Genomic DNA, 18132 nt, shown 5'->3' with positions numbered 1-18132 from the left:
ATGCCTCAGCCATGGTCTTCAGCCAGCCTGTAGCTCAGCTCTTGATCCATTGTAGTTCCACAAGTGTTCACATAATTATTATGAATCTGCCAGGTGGAAGCTGGAGCAAGGATTAAGTGATAGTTACTTGAAAAGCTCTTGGAGCTAGCATGATTTATTATGTAGCTAGGTCCCCCAAAGTGACAGCCATTATAATAATTGTTAAGGTTTTCTACCTCCCCCCCCATAATTAATCCTAACATTAGGAGTGTTTATATAAATATAAATCATGCTTAAAACATTTGAATTGAGTCTTCAGAAATATATATATATATGGTCATTTTCTTAACGGCATATTAAAGCTGAATTGAATAAAAATGTTGTTGGTCAAGTCTAAATCCACCAAAAATTTGAATTATATCTCATTTTCTCTTTCTCTTTGTAGTGATTTAAAGGGAGTGATAGTCACGCTGAGTGATGATGGTCACTTGCAGTGTTCATACCTGGGGACAGACCCTTCTTTGTTCCAAGCTCCAAAAGTTGAATCTAGAGAACTACACTATGATGAACTTGATATAGAATTGAAAGAACTTCAGAAAATCATCAAAGATGTTAATAAATCACAAGGTATCTCATTTGCAATTTTGTATGATTTTATTTTAGTATTCATTATAAAATTCATATTATTTTTTATGTGGATAATGTTTTGAATATATTAGTTAATTTTCTCCTCCAGGCTTAATTAAAATCATATTTGTAAAAACAGTATTTCTGTTTAGCATACAAGGTCTTTGTGCTTAGTTTGCATTTTATAGCTTGTGAAAAAAAATGTCCCATTTAAGATAATGCTTTTTCTAGTGTGTTTCAGGGACAGTAATGTCGAATTTTTTTCTTTAGCTGTAAGAAATGAACAAAGTACTTATTTGGGTAGTTGTTTCAGTACATGAGAAGAACCTTAAACTCTAGGGTGGTCAATTTATTAACCTCTAATATCCCTGAAAATGTTTTAGTTGTTTGTTTTAAAAGAAACCAAAGCAGTATATAAGTTACCACTTTGTTACTAAAACTGTGGTCATTTGCAGCTTAGTGATATAATTTAGCTATGCAGTTAATTAGCCGTCAGAATGGAGTGTAGCTAGCAGTATGCTGATTCCTAATGACTCAGAGGCTGATATTTTCAGTTTCTGCATTTTGAACAACTCAATATTATCTTACTTTGGGATTCACAAGGGTATAATTTTATTGTAAATTAAAAGGAGAAATAAAATACCAATCCGGCCGTGTGAATTGGACATGTGAAAAACATTATCTTAAGTTTTATTCTTGGAGTCAGGTAAAAGTATATTTTTAATGAGAAGACATATGAACTATTTTCACGGAAGAGAAATGTTAAAACAAGTAGTTATAATAAAAGAAGCAGAGCATCAAAAGCCAACCAAAACATCAGAGCCAGTCTTAATCCCGATCCAGCCACTGTACTAGATTTAAGTATTTTTGAGTCTCCATTATGAAGACAGATTCAGAGAAATTTAGATAATATATTTAACAAATATGATTATTAAAGTCAAATTATTATGCCTTGGCTTCACATGTCCTTTTAGAAGTTTTGAAAGTAAACCAGGGAGACGTAGGTGTTTTAAATACCTCTGATCACAGAAAACCTGTTAGTTGTCAGCAGCCCCCTGTCACATGGAGAACAGTTAAAATTGGATGTGTCACATTGCAATATACAGCTTTTTCCTCCAGTTTTGATACTAGTGTTTTGGGGATTAATGGTATTATAAGTCTCTTTTTGTCATTTAAAAATATAATTGGAGAAGTGTGGCATATATATGAAATGTGAAATTTCCAGAGTTCATTAAATAAATTTAATGTGGCTTTTCACGTTAGATTTTGTGTCTTGAGATTTTGCCCTTTCCATAAACTATGTGCTAATGATATTTTGATTAACACTCAATTGTATAAAGATTTCTCAGAAAAATCCCTTACAGCGAAAAGTTGTGTGTGTGTGTGTGTGTGTGTGTGTGTGAGAGAGAGTGAGAGAGAGAGAGACCATAGTGATACCCTTGAGTGAGAAGGGTTGGCCTGTTTTAAAGTTGTCATTACCTTGATCCTTCTGTGTATCTTGAAATAACTGCTAATTAAACTAGAGATGTGCCCACAGTCTTGGGTGCAAAGTTCATTATTTATATAATCTCAAATTTTAGTTAATATTTAAAGTTCCCTGCCCCTTCTTTGCCATCATCAGTTGATTTTAGTCCTACCAAAAAAAAAAAAAAAAAAACAAAACAAAAAGCCAAAACAAAACAAAAAAACCACCTCCACCACCACCACCAACAAATACCCAAAGAGAAACTTGGAAGAAAGAGGGACTTTTAAAATATTCTATTTCTAGATATTGAAAACAGTTAGTATTCTGTAACCTTACAAACTGTGGTATATTTATTAAAATGCCTGTAATTATATAAAAGCACCAAATCATCTCATTGCAGAAGATTATGAGAAGTTAAAACTCTGAACATTTTGATGACTTCATTATCCGTTTAAAGGCCACTTATTTTAGTATAGTGACTTTAACTTGCAAAAATAAGTTCACAGTCTTGTGGATTATTTTCAGTACTTAGAGCTTTTTTTATTTCTTCAAAGCAAGAGTTTCAGCAAAATTTAAAGCCATTTTAAAGAGTATATTTTGTTGTACACATGGTGTATATTATGTACTGTAATAAAAGTGTTTTTGAAGCTGATTTTATGTGTGCAAGTTATATGAGGAATGTATGTTGTAAGCATGAAATTATAGTAATTTCTGTATGGCTCATGGGTTTTGAAGCTTTTCATACTCATTAGTGTGATTCCTGCCTAGCATTTCTTTTACTAGCAGTCAACAACATCTGTCATTAGGTACTTTCAAAGACAGAATTTTCTTATGATTTAGCCAGTTGATCATGTTCTCTACCTGGGGGTGGGTGTGAAGGAATGGGTATGGTACTGAGATAGCCTCCCACACAGTTGTATCTTAAGGAAGGGAAAGAGAACAGTAAGAAAGGGGCATATAATGTGTTTTTTAAAAAATTTTAAGTGTTCATTTGAGAGAGAGAGAGTGAGAGAGAGCGAGTGAGCTTGAATGGAGGAAGGGCAGAGAGGGAGGGAGACCCAGAATCCGAAGCAGGCCCCAGGCTCTGAGCTGTCAGCACAGAGCCCGACACAGGGATTGAACTCAAGAACCATGAGGTCATGACCTGAGCGGAAGTTGGATGCTTAACCAACTGAGCCACCCAGGTGCCCCCAAGAAAGGGGCATATAGATGAAAGTCTGTACTCCATTGGAAATAAGTCTAGGATAACTAAATTGCCTTTACCATTGAGTACTAGAAGTATTTGTACTTGGTAACCTTGTCGGAAGATGTATTGTTTAGGGCTGTGTCTGGCTGCACATTATACCATACTCAAATAAGGTGGCTTAAACAAGCAGAGGTTTATTTCTTTCCCATGGAAAAGAAGTCCAGTGATGGGCAAACCAGGGTTGGTTTGGCCGTTCCACTGTCATCAGGGACTCCAGTTCCTTCTATCCCAGGGTCATCTATTGGTCCAGGAAGGCTTCTGGAACTCCTGCCCTCACATCTGCAGCTGAGTCAGCCCCCTTAAGGATCTTTCCTGGAAGCCACACCCTGAGCAGCTTCTACTCACATCTTACTGGCCACCCCAAGCTGCAAAAGAGGCTGGGAAATTTAGTGTTTCAGCTGAGCACTTTTGTTACTTAGAACGAAATTGGGCTTCTTTTAGTAAAGGACTGAAGAGTGGTTATTGGGTAGGCAATAAGCAGGCTTTTGTACTCTCACTAAGTAAGTTATAGAAATTCCTACACCAAATATTGCAGTACTGGTGGCAAGGCCTGATGGCAATTGTACGCAGTTCTTCTCTTTGTGAGACAGCTGATTCCTGTGGCATCATCCAAGAACTTTCCATGTTTTCAGTCAGCCATCTTTGGTGTGTGAGGGATGTTTCCTCCCAGGGTCACAGGGTAATTTCAGCAGTTCCAGGTATTATGTGGAAATATTATTTCCAGGGAAAAGAGAGATATTTCTCCCACGTCTCCCTTTTTATTATGGGGAAATAGCTTTCCCAGAAGCGTGTGCCAGCATCCCCTACTCCCAACTTCCCTCACCTCACGTCTGCCAGGGTTAAGCCCCATGCTTATGCCTAAAACAACAAAATGGTCGGGGAATGAAATCACCATGATTGGACCTGACCAATCGGATGACTTTGAGATGAAAGGCAAATGTCTTAGCAGAATTAGGGCTCTGCCACAAAGGAGGAAGAGGGGAAAGTGCATGTTATGTGGGAGCCAATAGACTGTTTTTTATTTATATATATAAAACACGTATTACAAATATGTTACATATATATAAAACATATACACATACATATATATGTGCATACATATATTTATGTTTCCTGTTTATTTAGAATCTCTGTTACCTGTTCATCATATCTCATTATGCACTGTAAACATTTTTTAAATTGTGAAATTTTAAGTTGTGAAAATTATATGGATATGGTGAAAATAATTCTAAACAGTACTAAAAAGGTAAACTCCCAGATCCTGGTTCCACTAGATTTTTAAAGGTAACCTTTATCAAGACTGTTTGTGTATTCTTTAAAAAAATTTCATGTTTATTTAATCATTTTTTCACAAATATATGCATATTAGATCCATTGTACTATGTTTTGCTTTTCTTTTTTTTTTTTAATAACAGGCACATCTTGGAGTTCTTTTCTTATCAGTGAATAAAGTTGGACAACACTCTTACCTATAGCTTTGAGCTTTGGATCGGACATTGCACATTGTGGATATACCATAATGCAGTCCACTATTTCCCATTTAATAGAAATATAGAGATTAGGTCGTTTTTGTTTTTTTAAAGGATTTATTTATTTTTAAATGTTTAAAAATTTTTTTTGAGAAAGAGAGAGAGAAAGAGAGACAGACAGATAGAGTGTGAGTAGGGGAGGGACAGAGAGAGAGGGAGACAGAATCCTAAGCAGGCTTCAGGCTCTGAGCTGTCAGCACAGAGCCCAATGTGGGCTCAAACTCACAAACCGTGAGAGCATGACCTGAGAGGAAGTTGGATGCTTAACCAACTGAGCCACCCAAGTGCCCCTGTGTTTGTTTTTAATAGCTACTAGCAGCAGAGAACCTTCTTGGGCATGTCTGTGAGTATTAGACAAATGCTAAGGAGTAGAATTGTTAGGCCACAGGATATGTATGTTTTACATTTTGATAGTTCTGACCAACTTTCCTTCAAAAAGGTGGTACTAGTTTGGACTTCTACTAGCAGTGTTAAGGAGAGGGCATTGAAATTCCCAACACTGGTCAGTCACTGGGTCTCATCTTAGCTAATATCTTTGAGAAAGATAATTTTTCTTTAAAATATTGTAGAGGGAGAAGAATTATTATCAGGTTTCTAATTCTGTAATGTATTAGTTTTCAACTGTGAGTCTGTTTGTGGGGTTGTTTTTTGATAATATGATATAGAAAGACCTTTTTTTTTTCTTTAAAAAAAAAACTATGTACAACAGATTTACTTTATGATTAAATACTATTTTTCTTTTTAAATTACAGGTATTTGGCCCATGACTGAGAGAGAAGATGACTTGAAAGTTTCTGCTGTGGTTTCTTCTAACATTGATACAGTGTCTGTAGGTTTCTTTGCAGACTTTAACAGGGTTTATGATAGTGGTGGACTCTGATGATTAGGGATCAGTATGTGTTAGTTCAAATTTTTGGTCCCAGATAGAAACTTTAAGGAGGATAACAACTTTAAGTCTTTGTTGTTTTCTGGAAAAAACATTTCCAACTTCTTAGTGAGGAGTTCCTTAGGCAGGATTTCAGTCTAAAAAAGGGGAGGAAGGGCAGAAGTAGAAGAGCTTTTCTTAATCTACTTTTTTCAAAAACCTTTTCAGTACCAGAATATTGAGATAATCACAATCCAGGTGAATAATACTTGATCCCACAAGATTTTTGTTGAAAGTTCATTGAGATAATGTCTATGAAAGACCTAGGTCAGGGTTTGCTGATTTACAGTCTTTAGTACATTATGGTGGTTGCGTTTGTATGTTAAACAGTAAACAGTTGGACTAAGAATTATTTTTCCTCACTTTTATCTGTGTGACCCAGGGCAGGGTAGTTTCTTAGTCTCAACTTTTCTCATCTGTAAAATGGGAATAATAATACAATCTACTTTGTTGAATTGTTATGATAGTTAACCAACATCACCATCAAATTACATTTTAGTTCTTTTAGCATTATCATTATCACGGCCACCACCACCCCGCATTCCACTACTTGTCTTGTCCACTGCCATATCCTTAGCGTCTGTCACATAATGAGCGGTCAGTATATTTTGCTATATAAATGACTGGAGATGAGAAACAAGAAGGATGAATGAGGGACTGTCCTTTATTATGTTGCCCCATCTCCTTGTGTGGTTTCCTGTAAGCACTTGTTAGATTATAATTGGTTAGGTCTCACTGCCTGCAGTTTGGGCAAAATCTGTTAAGTTTACCTGTGTCTAAATCAGAAGTTGATCAGTTTTGGCAAGTGATCAAATTCACTGTTTTTTACTATATTTAGAGTTCATGTCCTATAATTTTACCTAGGAAATGACTTCGATATTTAAGTATCGGAGCATAATATAGTAAGTTCTTGTCCTAAGTTTTCAAAGATTAATCTTAGTATAAAGAGCCAACCCAAGCTGTGATAAAAATCACGTTAACATTGCTATAATATACTAAGTTGGGTCTACTTAAAAAAAAAAAAAAGGTACTATATATGAAAGGAACATTCACACAGCTGAGTCACATAGTAGAGGCACTGTTTTAAACATTGGCCATTCAGCACACACCATTTCTCACTCTACCTGAAGGGTGTAGTCTAAGTGGAACATTTTTGCTTAGTTAGCTGACAAATGTACACACAATTTCTTGCCTTGGAAATGATTCCTATTTTCCTTTGGGCAACGTATGTAATTTTTTCTAGGTTCCCTTAAACATAGGCTATTTGGAAGGAGGAATTCCCTTTCCTTTCTTTAGCTGCTTTTGATCTTTGTAGGAAAAGGCCTTATGTAATAGCACTATATTGTAATGTATATTTCCCTATTGGTAACTCAGAGTGCTGTTTCCTCTTAACTAGGTGTCTCTTTCCAGTTTCATTTTCTGGTGTCTTACTATTTTTTCTTTCTTAAGAGATTCCTGAGAGTATCATGTTCATCCCACTGGAAAATACTAGCCCAACGATTTATGTGGCTATGGTGCCATGGTGTCTTTGTGTAGCTATTTCTCTCTGGCTATAATTTTATGTTCCCAAAGGACAGCTGTCCTTGAAGTACCTAGGTGTTTAGACATGGATTGAAAAGAGCAGGAAACAGGAGGATGTTGGTTTTCTCTTCTAGATCTGTGGACAGCTAAATGTAAAACATTTCCTGGATTTTAGGTTATACTAGAGCACAAAGCTTGGCTTAATATTTTATTTTGTCATTATTATCAAAGCACACATCTAAAAAGTGATATAATTTATAATACAGTGAGGTCTTTTATAGAGGAGACAAACATTGCTATTCTGTCTTCTGGATTGAGAGTTCATATATGGTTTTCTGTGGAATCATATATGGAATATGAATCTCCCCACTCTTTTAATGAAAAGAGCAGCAGTGAGCCTGATGTGGAGTTCAAACTCAAGGCCTCATGAAGTCATGAGCCATAAGATCATTACCTGAGCTGAAGTCAGACGCTCAACCAACTGAGCCCTGAGTCCCCCAACTCTTAATTATGCTGATACTCATTACATTGTAACAATCCCCATTGCCTAGAAATGGACTAGTATTTCTTAGTAAGATAATTTCAAATAAGTTAACTAAAAACATAATGGATCTATTCATTGGTTGGATTAGTGATTGTATAATCTTAATTGCTTCCCAGCAATGGCTATTATTAGAAAATATGTTACCCTTTGGTCTTATTCTATTATCAAGTGAGCATTTTTTCCTCTCAATCTATCACTCTAATAAATAAATTATAACTTATAAGGAAATGTTTGCTTCATTATATTATGCTCTGAATTCTGTAAGAGGTAGGATCATGTAACCCAGGCTGATGCTCAAAGAGTGGCCTAGTTTATGATATGAGCTCATAAAAAATACATTTCTACTTTTATTTTATTTTCTAGGTGTAAGGCCATTGAAGCTTTATTATCATTAGTTACATGTCTTAGATACATACTGTTTTTTAAAAATAATTTAATGTTTATTTACTTAAGAGAGAGAGACAGAGTATGAGCAGGGGAAGAGCAGAGAGAGAGGAAGACACATAATCAGAACCAGCCTCCAGGCTCTGAGCTGTCAGCACAGAGCCCACCGTGGGGCTCTAACCCATGAACTGAGATCATGACCTGAGCCAAAGTCGGACTCTTAACCACTGACCACCCATGTGCCCCACATATTATTAGTCAGAATAAAACATACCTTTGACAAATTGAAACTACAAGGACCGAAAAAGAATGGCATAATGTTTATCCGAGAAATACAAGGAGGCCTTCTTCTGCATAATATGAGTTATAGAATGAGTTAATAGAATTAATTAGTTTCAACATTTAAGTAATGTTGTTAACTTATTTAATATGAATGAGTTAATAGAATGAGTTAATAGAATTAATTAGTTTCAACATTTAAGTAAATTTGGTGAGGGAGTGTTTTGACAAAAATACTATTGACAAAAATATGTGACCTTTTCTTTCCCTTTTGGAAAAGGTTTTTAATAGTTCATGACTTTGCAGTTGAAGGCATTCAAAAAGCACATTAACCTTTTTAGTCTGTCATTAGCGTGATAAGTCCTTTATTGTGAGTTCCTTATTTTGATGGTGGGAAGTATATATTGCACCCATTGTGTTTACTCATTGATGGACATGTTAATTTGAAACCATTCTTTCCTCCCTTCTTTTCTCAATTCTGTGTTTACAGCAAGCTACCGATGTTGAAGTGGGAACTGACCTTGTCCCTTCAGTCACAGTTAAGGTATTGTACCGTGGTTCTAGACCGTAATATGCAAACAGTATTACATATTTCATCACATCTGCCACTATTGTCACCCTATACGTAGCTTATGGAAGTGTAAAACAAGCATTTGAAATTTGTACATTTCCCTTAGCCTTGGGTAGCAAAGATAACTTTTATTGTTTCTGACAAATATAGAATGGATAATTACATTCCTAGCAGTATTATATAATATTAATAATTCTTATGGCTTTTGCTTACTATTACATTTAAATGATGCAAGGCCTTTTTTTCTAGAAGCAAAATTAATATTTTGTATATGTTAAAGGAATTTTGTCATGTGTCATCACCACTTATGATAGACCAACCAGTTGATTGCATCATCATACATATTTTGGAGAATCATGTGAATGCTAATATCTTTCTTCTTTGTGTAAATATGTATGTGTTTGAGAAGAATTTCCAGTCATCTACTTGCAATAATATTATTTTAAATGGATGTATTTATATCAAGAAAATATTAAATGAAGAAGCCACAAAGTAGGGTAGCGAAAAATTGATAGTACTAAAAAAAATAGAATATGAAGGATGTGGTTTTGGTTAAAATTTTTAGCCTGTCATTGTAGAATTTTAGAACTAGAACTCAAATGTAGAACCCTCTTAAGGCATTTAGATTAAAGTGTGGTAATCAGTCAGCACATTATTAAGCTGAAAATATTTATCACTGCCCAGACCTTGGAGCCGGGAAAAGTTGTGGATCTTGGCAATTTGCTTAGTCAAAACTTGGACAGGGCTTTATATTTTCTTAGATTATGGGTTGCTGTCCTTGGAGGAGCTTGACAGGGCACCAGGCTTTACCAATTGTGTTCGCTTACACTGGGCCCAGCGGGTGGCCCAAGTGTGGGGATCTTTGGTAGAAGTTGAAGGGAGCCCAATCTTGTAACAGTTTCCTAAGCTAATTTTTTTGGATTCTTGCCACTGGAAACAAGGGTGGTCTTTCCCCAGGTCTCCCTCCCCCCTATCCAATCAAAGGCTCTATCTCATTAATACTTCTGAGTCTGGAAAAGCATTAGTGGCAAGAAATCAAACACTTAAGAAAAAAAAAAAAAAACCCTGCAGAGTTCCAGGAATGATCTATAGACTTTTGTGTAGAGAAACTTCGTTAATATCTATCTACTGATACTGTTCAGACACACATATAATACTTCAGGAACACACTATAAATTGCAAAAAAGAAATTTTGTACTTAAATCAGATAATATTGCTCATGCTAATTCCCTCCCTACACCAAACACTAGTTATTGCTATAAGTAAATACACCTTTCTCTCCCATGCAGTTCTTAGGCTTTCATGTATAATAATAGCCATGTTAAAATGATGGCATGACACCACTGGAAAATTCTCCTTTGTTAGTGACAGTTAAACCATATTCGAGAACGACTAAGTCTCAACTCTTTTCTTTATTGCCATTATAAGAGCATGAGAAAGAATGTAACACATGAGGGTTGCATAAAATCAGCTGGACTTACACAGCAGACACAATGACTTCCTGATTCTGTCTGACAGTTTCTACACAAATTTTGCTATAAATCTCTCCTTATAGCCTTTTATAACAACAGCAGCCAAGATATATAACCATGCAAGTTTCCATCATAATAAATCCTGTTAATTGAGAAAATTTTTCCATCCGTTCCAAGTGAATGAAGATGTGGCTACCTTGAGTATGTGTGCATGATGTGTGACCATCTATTCCAGACAACTAAGCAGAGTGGTTGCTCATACCTGGCCTTTGGAGTCATATTTATATATCTAGGAGAAAAATTTGGTATTGTATTTCCTAAGGATCATATTTCATTTTGTTAGAACCAGAAAACAACATGGAAAATTCTTGTATTAATGTTTTATATTTTCCCTTAATATTCTGTAATTATTTTTCTCTTAAATATGAGGTTTATGATCTAGCTAAGTCTTTAACTCTCTTTCTCTTTTGGCTCAAACACAGTCTTCTTTGTTCATCTAGTTTTTTTGTCACACATCTTGATTCACACTTGAAAGTGCCTAGCCCATTGTTGGGATTTAATAAATCTGTGCACAAGAGCTATCATGATCTTGCTAACAATGTGAAATTGTGTGATCACTGTCTAGGTACACATTGTTATGCCAGGTAGAGTCAGAATATCTGTTTTCTTACAAGTGACTTATTGCTACTTTAAGGATTTTTTATTTTCCCTTTTAAAACTGAGCTCTTATGATACATTCCTGGTGATAGTTTTCAACTGTCTTGCACATATTGGCTTGTCAATCTTGGGCATGTTATTTGGCTTCTCTGAACCTCTTATTTTAATTTTGTAATTTTAACTTCTTAAAGATTTATTTTAGAGAGAGAGAGAGAGAATGTATGGGGGAGATGGGCAGCGGGAAAAAGAGAGAGAGAGAGAGAGACAGAGACAGAGAGAATGTTAAGCAGGCTCAGTGTTCATTCAGTACAGAGCCTGATGTGGGGCCCATGACCCGGGGATGATGACCTGAGCTGAAATCAAGAGCGAGATGCCTAACTGACTGAGCCACCCAGGTGCTTCTCTGAACCTCTGTTTTTAAACTGTAAAATGGGGGGGCGCCTGGGTGGCTTGGTCGGTTGAGCGTCCGACTTTCGCTTAGGTCATGATCTCGCGGTTGTGGGTTCGAGCCCCGCGTCGGGCTCTGTGCTGACTGCCAGCTCAGAGCCTGGAGCCTCTTTCGGTCTGTGACTCCCTCTCTCTCTGACCCTCCCCTGCTCACGCTGTCTCTCTCTCTCCTAGAAATAAATAAAACATAAAAATTAAAAAAAATAAAATAAAATAAACTAAACTGTAAAATGGGGATACTTTTTTATTTGCAGAGTTGAGACTTAACCACGGTTGAGTAAGAGCATGCACTTTGGATTCTGGCAGACAGAAGTTAAATTGTTAATCAGAGTGGCCTTGGGCAAATTGTTTAGCTCTCTGAGACATAATTTTCTCTTCTGTAAAATGGTATATAGTGATAGCACCTGTTTCAGGATATTGTGAAAATTAAATGAGATAATGTACATAAATAATTTATCAGCATGGTTCCATGAATATAGAGAGCTGCTACTGGTTATCATTAATATTGAGTTGCATTTAAAAATATGTATTTATATAGACTAGCACTGTGTTATTATTAATAGTAAAATATTTAGTCGTGTCCTGCTTATTCAGTGGACCTCGCTATTTGAAAGAATGTTGTCTGTGGTGTTTGTGTAGATTCTTCTTCCCATAATTACCATCAGGATTTTATTATGTTATGTTGTTTATAATTCTCAGACATCCCGAAGGAAGCTTTGCTTTGTGGTATGCAGATTCCCTTCGTGCATTCCCGGGGCTTGTAAAGTAAAAATTGAGGATTCATTGTTATTTGCTATGCAACAAAGAGCCAGTTGTATTTATTTGCATCAAGAGTTATCCTTTAAAAATTTTACTTTGGAAGTCAACATTTTTGCATTTAACTTATTTTTTGAGTTGTACAGAATACCCACATCATTTAAAATGAATACAATATGCTTATTGAATATAATTGTATGTATATATTATTTCTGAGCCAGTTATGTATGCCTGTATGTTGTCTCTTTCTCTATAGTATGTGTGTGTATGTATACATTATATGTGCATATATATGATGTATTTATGCAAAATATATATTAAGAAATAGGTGATACATGCCTTTAATTTAAGAGAAATTTGAAAACTATGTATCTTTTTTTCTTTTAATTTTTCTTTATTTATTTTAATGTTTATTTTTGAGAGAGAGAGAGACAGACAGAGATAGGAAATCAGCAGAGAAGGGGAAGAGAGAGAGGGAGACACAGAATCTGAAGCAGGCTCTAGGCTCTGAACTGTCAGCACAGAGCCCGACGTGGGGCCTGAACCCACAAACTGTGAGATCATGACCTGAGCTGAAGTTGGAAGCTTAACTGACTGAGCTACCCAGGTGCCCCTATAGAAGAGTGCTTCTTAACTCTGGTACTACATGGGTATCATCTGGGAAGCCAAAAAAAAAAAAAACAAAAAAAAAAAACCAATACCCAGTTCTACCACCCAGAGATCTTGACTCAGTTGGTATACCAGCCCTACCGGGGCAGTTGACTATGATAAGTCTGCTTACCATACCAACCATGTGGATGAATTCATCCAAATGAGACCGTTCAAAGTCTGAGTCTTTAAGGAGACAAAATCCAAAGAGAGATTATGCCCAATGGAAGTCAGATCTTTAAGACTTTTCTTTGATAGCCTGAAAAAGATGTCCCTTAGTGCTGTGGCCCAGTAAAAATTCATGGGCCTGATGGTTTCTGCTGATGCTTCTTTTCAGGGGAAGTGAGAGAAGTCCTGGCCTTCTCATATCTGTCCTTGTTTCTCAGTCACACTGTTACCCCAGAGTTCTTAGCTTTTGATTCTAATTAGAGTGGGAGGATTTTCTTAGCATCACCACAGAGTTAGAATTGCAGCCCGCTGAGAAATATGCAGCAGTCAATATTGCCATTCTTTGATACTTTCTAGAATTAGTTATGTCATGTATCTTTGTGTTAAGCCATGGAATTAAATGTGGTGCTTTGCTATGCATTTAGGCTAGTAAATATCCACCTAGCAAGGAAATCTTTAGAGAATAATTAATTTATGCAAAAAGTGGTTTATTGATACTAGATAAGATAATCCAGTTGCCATATCTATACATGAAAAGAAGAGTGAACACCTAACATTTCATGATGTAATTATTCACCAGCCACAGGGCAGCCTTTTCCTTTGCTTTTGCTAGAGCGTTTTTAATAGCTTTATTGAGATACAATTCATATAATATACCATTTACTCATTTCAATTCAGTGATTTTTACCATATTTGCAGCGTTGTGGAACCATCACCACAATTTAATTTTAGAACATTTTCGTCCCTCCTGAAAGTAACTTCATAGCCATTAGCCGTAACTTCCTGTTCCTTTCCCCTGTCCCATCCTCCAGCCCTCCCCCACTTCTATCCCTCAGCGTCTTCTAATCTATTTTCTGTCTCTGTTGATTTGCCTATCTTGGACATTTCCTATAAATGGAATCCTACAACATGTGGTTCTTTGTGACTAGCCTCTACCCCTTAGCATAATGTTTTAAAGGTTTACCCAGGTTGTAATATGTGCCAGTACTTAATTTCTTTTGATTACCAAATACAGTTTCATTATAAAGTACCATATTTTGTTTATTCATTCATCAGCTGATGGACATTTGGGTTGTTTCTACTTTTGGTTGGCTGTTGTGAAGAATGCTGCTATGAAATTTGTGTATACGTTTTTGGATGGACATAACATATTTCTCTTTGTATGGAATTGTGAGGTTGTCTGGTAAATTTATGTTTAATTTTTAAAGAAACTGTTAAATTATTTTCTTGTGTGGCTATACCATTTTACATTCCCATCAGCTACGTATGAGGCTTCTAGTTTCCTCACATTCTTGCTAACACTTATTTTTGTCTATTATTTTGATTATAGCATTTTAGTAGATGTATAATAGTATCTCATTGGGGTTTTACTTTGTATTTCATAGTGATTAATGATATTAAGCTGTTTCACATGTACTGTTTGGCCACTTCTATTTCTTTGGAGAAAAGTCTCTTCAACTTCTTTATCCAGTTTCTACTGGTTAGAATCCACCACTTTTCTACTTATCAGTTAATCTACTACTTATGTTTTAAAAGACTACTCATTTTTTAGATGTTTCCTAATTATTTGCTAGTGATTTTTCACATACTTGTGCTCTCCTGTCAACCTGGATAAAATGTAATTATCTATTAATAACAATTTCTATTTCCTTAGGTCACATTGCAGAATCGACTGGCTTTGCAAAAAGCCAAATTATCAGTTTATGTGCAACCACCATTAGTATTGACTTGTGATCAGTTCACCTTTGAATTTATGGGTAAGGGTTCTATTTTGGCTTAAAATCTATCATGGTGTGATATTTTCTTTTAATTAAAAAATTTTTTTTTGTTAGTATGTTTATTTCATGGCTGTATTTCTTGTCTGAATGATGAGACTGGTATCTTTCTAAAATCTGTAATTGTGTTATTTTGCTTATATTTCCCCTACAGATATCAAACATGAACGATACTTTTTAAAAAATAGCAACATTCAATGAATGGTTGTTGAGCTGAAGTAATTATAGATTTTCAAGTGGTTTCCTTAACTAGATGGGCCTGTAATTGTGCTTAAATACTATAATTTGGAAGACTTTCTTTATTGGTGTTTCTCTAGTGAGCTGTTTGTTGAATCAGTAACGTTTGAAGAAAGGACATTGGCTTTGAATCTGGCCTGAATTTGAATCCTCGCTCTGACATGTACCTGATGTGTAACTTTCGGCAAGCTACTTGAGTAATTACTCGGAGCCTCAATTTCTTTTAATCTGCTGAAAGGGGATAATGATATCTGTCTTGCAAGGCTTTTTTGAGGATTTAATTAGAAAATGAATCTATGTAAGATATCTGTAATAACGCTAGTCATAAAAATGGCAACTCTTAGTAAGACTTCTTTGCACAGTATCTCTCAGGCCCTACCATTTATATCAAAGTTGTCAGTGGTCCTATTAAAATGACTTATGATTTATCTTTCTAATCTTTTTCTCTCTTCTTTTACTGCTGCTGTTCAGCTGGTGATCCTCTATTGTATTTATGAAGTCAAGAACATATTTCTCTCTTTTGCCTTTGTATAACCAACTCTTACTTGAATGCCTGTCAGATACGGGGAACTTAATAAATATTAACCAAATCAATGAACAAATGGTAGAATGGTTGAAGTAATCTTGTAGGAGATATCCAATCACTGGATACTCACTTTATTTTCTAATTTTTTTCAGAATACTTCCAAGTTGTCTTTCTAAAACATTCTGAACAGTTTATTTTTCCAGTTAAAAATGTCTTAGGCTCCATCACAGGTTGGAGGCCAAATACATGAATATAGAAGGCCGTGCACAATCTGCAAAGTCGCTACGGTTATAGTTACATCCATATGGAGTCCCCCCTTCCATTTCTCCTTGTAGTTTGTATTCTAGCCATGATAAAGTGTACTATTCCCCATTCCCCAAATCTCTTGCCTTTTTGTATACTTTTTTTTCTGATCATGCTGCCTATTCATCTGAGTAAAGAGAAACAGAACTCCCTTGTTTTGGAGTCAGTCCCCAGTATATATTAGCAATATGACCTTGAACAAGGTTTGTAATCTCTCTGTAACCAAGTTCCTCATGCACAAAAGTTGGGGACAATAATAGTACACACCTTACTGGGTTGTTGTGAGGATTAAACGAGTTAATCCATGTAAAGTGCTTAGAAGAATAGCTGGCATGCAATGCATGCATAATTTTAACTGTTGTTAATAGTTGTCCAAAATTTTGTAACTTATATTACTTTTACATTTCTTATAGCACCAGAGATGAGTAGAACAGTAGCCTTTTCTGTTTATCTGAAAGGGAGTTATACCCCACCTGAATTGGAAGGAAATGCTGTTGTTTCTTATTCCAGACCATCAGGTAAACATACGGTTGTTCAGATTTTTAAGCCTGATCACTCCTTTTAAATTGGAGTTATGAGTTAAATGTTTAAGTTTTTTTTTTTCTTTTAAGTTTATTTATTTTGAGAGACACAAAGACAGCACAAGCGAGGGTGAGGCAAGCAGAGGGCAAGAGTTAAAGAATCTCATGCAGGCTCCACAGTGCCGAGCCTGATGTGGACCTCAAACTCAGGAAAGCATGAGATCATAACCTAAAACCAGGAGCTGGACACTTAACTGACTGGTCCACCCAGGCGCCCTTAAATGTTTAAGTGTTTAAGATTAGAAAACATTGTAGTATATTACTAAATGAAAAAATATTCTTTCCTAGTGTTAAATAAAATTGTCCAAATTATTTCTGTGTTATGAATTATTATAGATAAGTCTGCTTAGCTGATTTCCACATATGATGTTTGATGTTGTCTTCTGAATTAATAGCAAGTATATTTTTATTCACACTAAATGAATGATATTAGACTACACTTACTAAACTAAGGAGAAAAGCCCACTCTGAATTAGTGAAAAAGACTATTATGGGTTGATAAATCAGTATTCATAGTTTCAGACACTGTTTTAAATGACTAGGGGCGCCTGGGTGGCTTAGTTGGTTAAGTGTCCGACTTTCGCTTAGGTCATGATCTCGCGGTTCGAGCCCCGCATAGGACTCTGTGCTGACTGCCAGCTCAGAGCCTGGAGCCTGTTTCAGATTCTGTGTCTCCCTCTCCCTCTGACCCTCCCCTGCTCACACTGTCTCTCTCTCTCTCCTAGAAATAAATAAAACATTAAAAAAAAGAATGACTAAATAAAACTCTTTAGTATCTTATATATTAATATATTTAAGAACATATTTACTAAAATTTGATCTGTATGTTCTCAAGGAACTCTTTTTAAATTAAAAATGTTACCTTTAGTCCAGTTGAGATTCAGTTACTGTAAATTTTAACTTTGTTGGGTCAAATTTTATAGTTTGTATTTTTTCCTGTATAGTGATTTCTTCATGTTAACATTTGGACAATACACTTATTGGTAGAATACAAATAATTAGTGATTGTTTTTTAAAAAATGTTTTAATATAGGATAACTGATAATAGGGTACTTTAGCATGTTGCACTTGTGTTTTTATTAAACAATTTCTATATAGTTTTTTAGTTCTAAAAGTTTTAGAGATGACTTAATTATCTTTTTCCTCTCTATGTCCAATTACCTTATTTAACAATTTTTTTTAATAACTGTAGTTTTAATTTTGTCTAAGTAAATTTTCTGGCTTATGGCTTGACAACTCTATACTGTGAGATGATTTTATAGCTTTAATACATGTTTTCAAAATCTGTTTCTTCTGCTTTGTTAGTTATTTTGGTTTAAGTTGTTAAAAATTCATTTTTAGCCAGAATTTTTCTCTTTCTCATCTATATTTTCAAAATTTGGGGTTATGTAAATATTTTATGTTTAAATGACTTTGAGAAAGCTGGCTTCAGGAAGAAATGCAAAACTTCCATAAGGCATCAAAGAATGATAGAGTTGGATTTTTCTGAAAA

The 18132-nt window shown here is 35.4% G+C and overlaps 1 protein-coding gene across 2 annotated transcripts in view; it reads left to right on the top strand.

The window, feature by feature from the left end:
- BBS9 (Bardet-Biedl syndrome 9) overlaps positions 1–18132 on the top strand; it is a 454413-nt gene that overhangs the window by 184174 nt on the left and 252107 nt on the right. For both annotated transcript variants that reach the window (XM_039251160.1, XM_039251161.1), the window contains exons 10-14: positions 425–606; positions 5599–5675; positions 8990–9043; positions 14873–14975; positions 16473–16577. In XM_039251160.1, the coding sequence (XP_039107091.1) occupies positions 425–606; positions 5599–5675; positions 8990–9043; positions 14873–14975; positions 16473–16577 (521 nt within the window). The remainder of the gene's footprint in view (positions 1–424; positions 607–5598; positions 5676–8989; positions 9044–14872; positions 14976–16472; positions 16578–18132) is intronic.

The sequence above is a fragment of the Hyaena hyaena genome, unplaced genomic scaffold, assembly GCF_003009895.1.
Source record: "Hyaena hyaena isolate Hyena2069 unplaced genomic scaffold, ASM300989v1 scaffold_387, whole genome shotgun sequence".
In the NCBI taxonomy this organism is placed as follows: domain Eukaryota; kingdom Metazoa; phylum Chordata; class Mammalia; order Carnivora; family Hyaenidae; genus Hyaena; species Hyaena hyaena.
The sequence above is the reverse complement of the archived record's forward strand: the minus strand, read 5'-3'. Positions and strand labels throughout refer to the sequence as shown.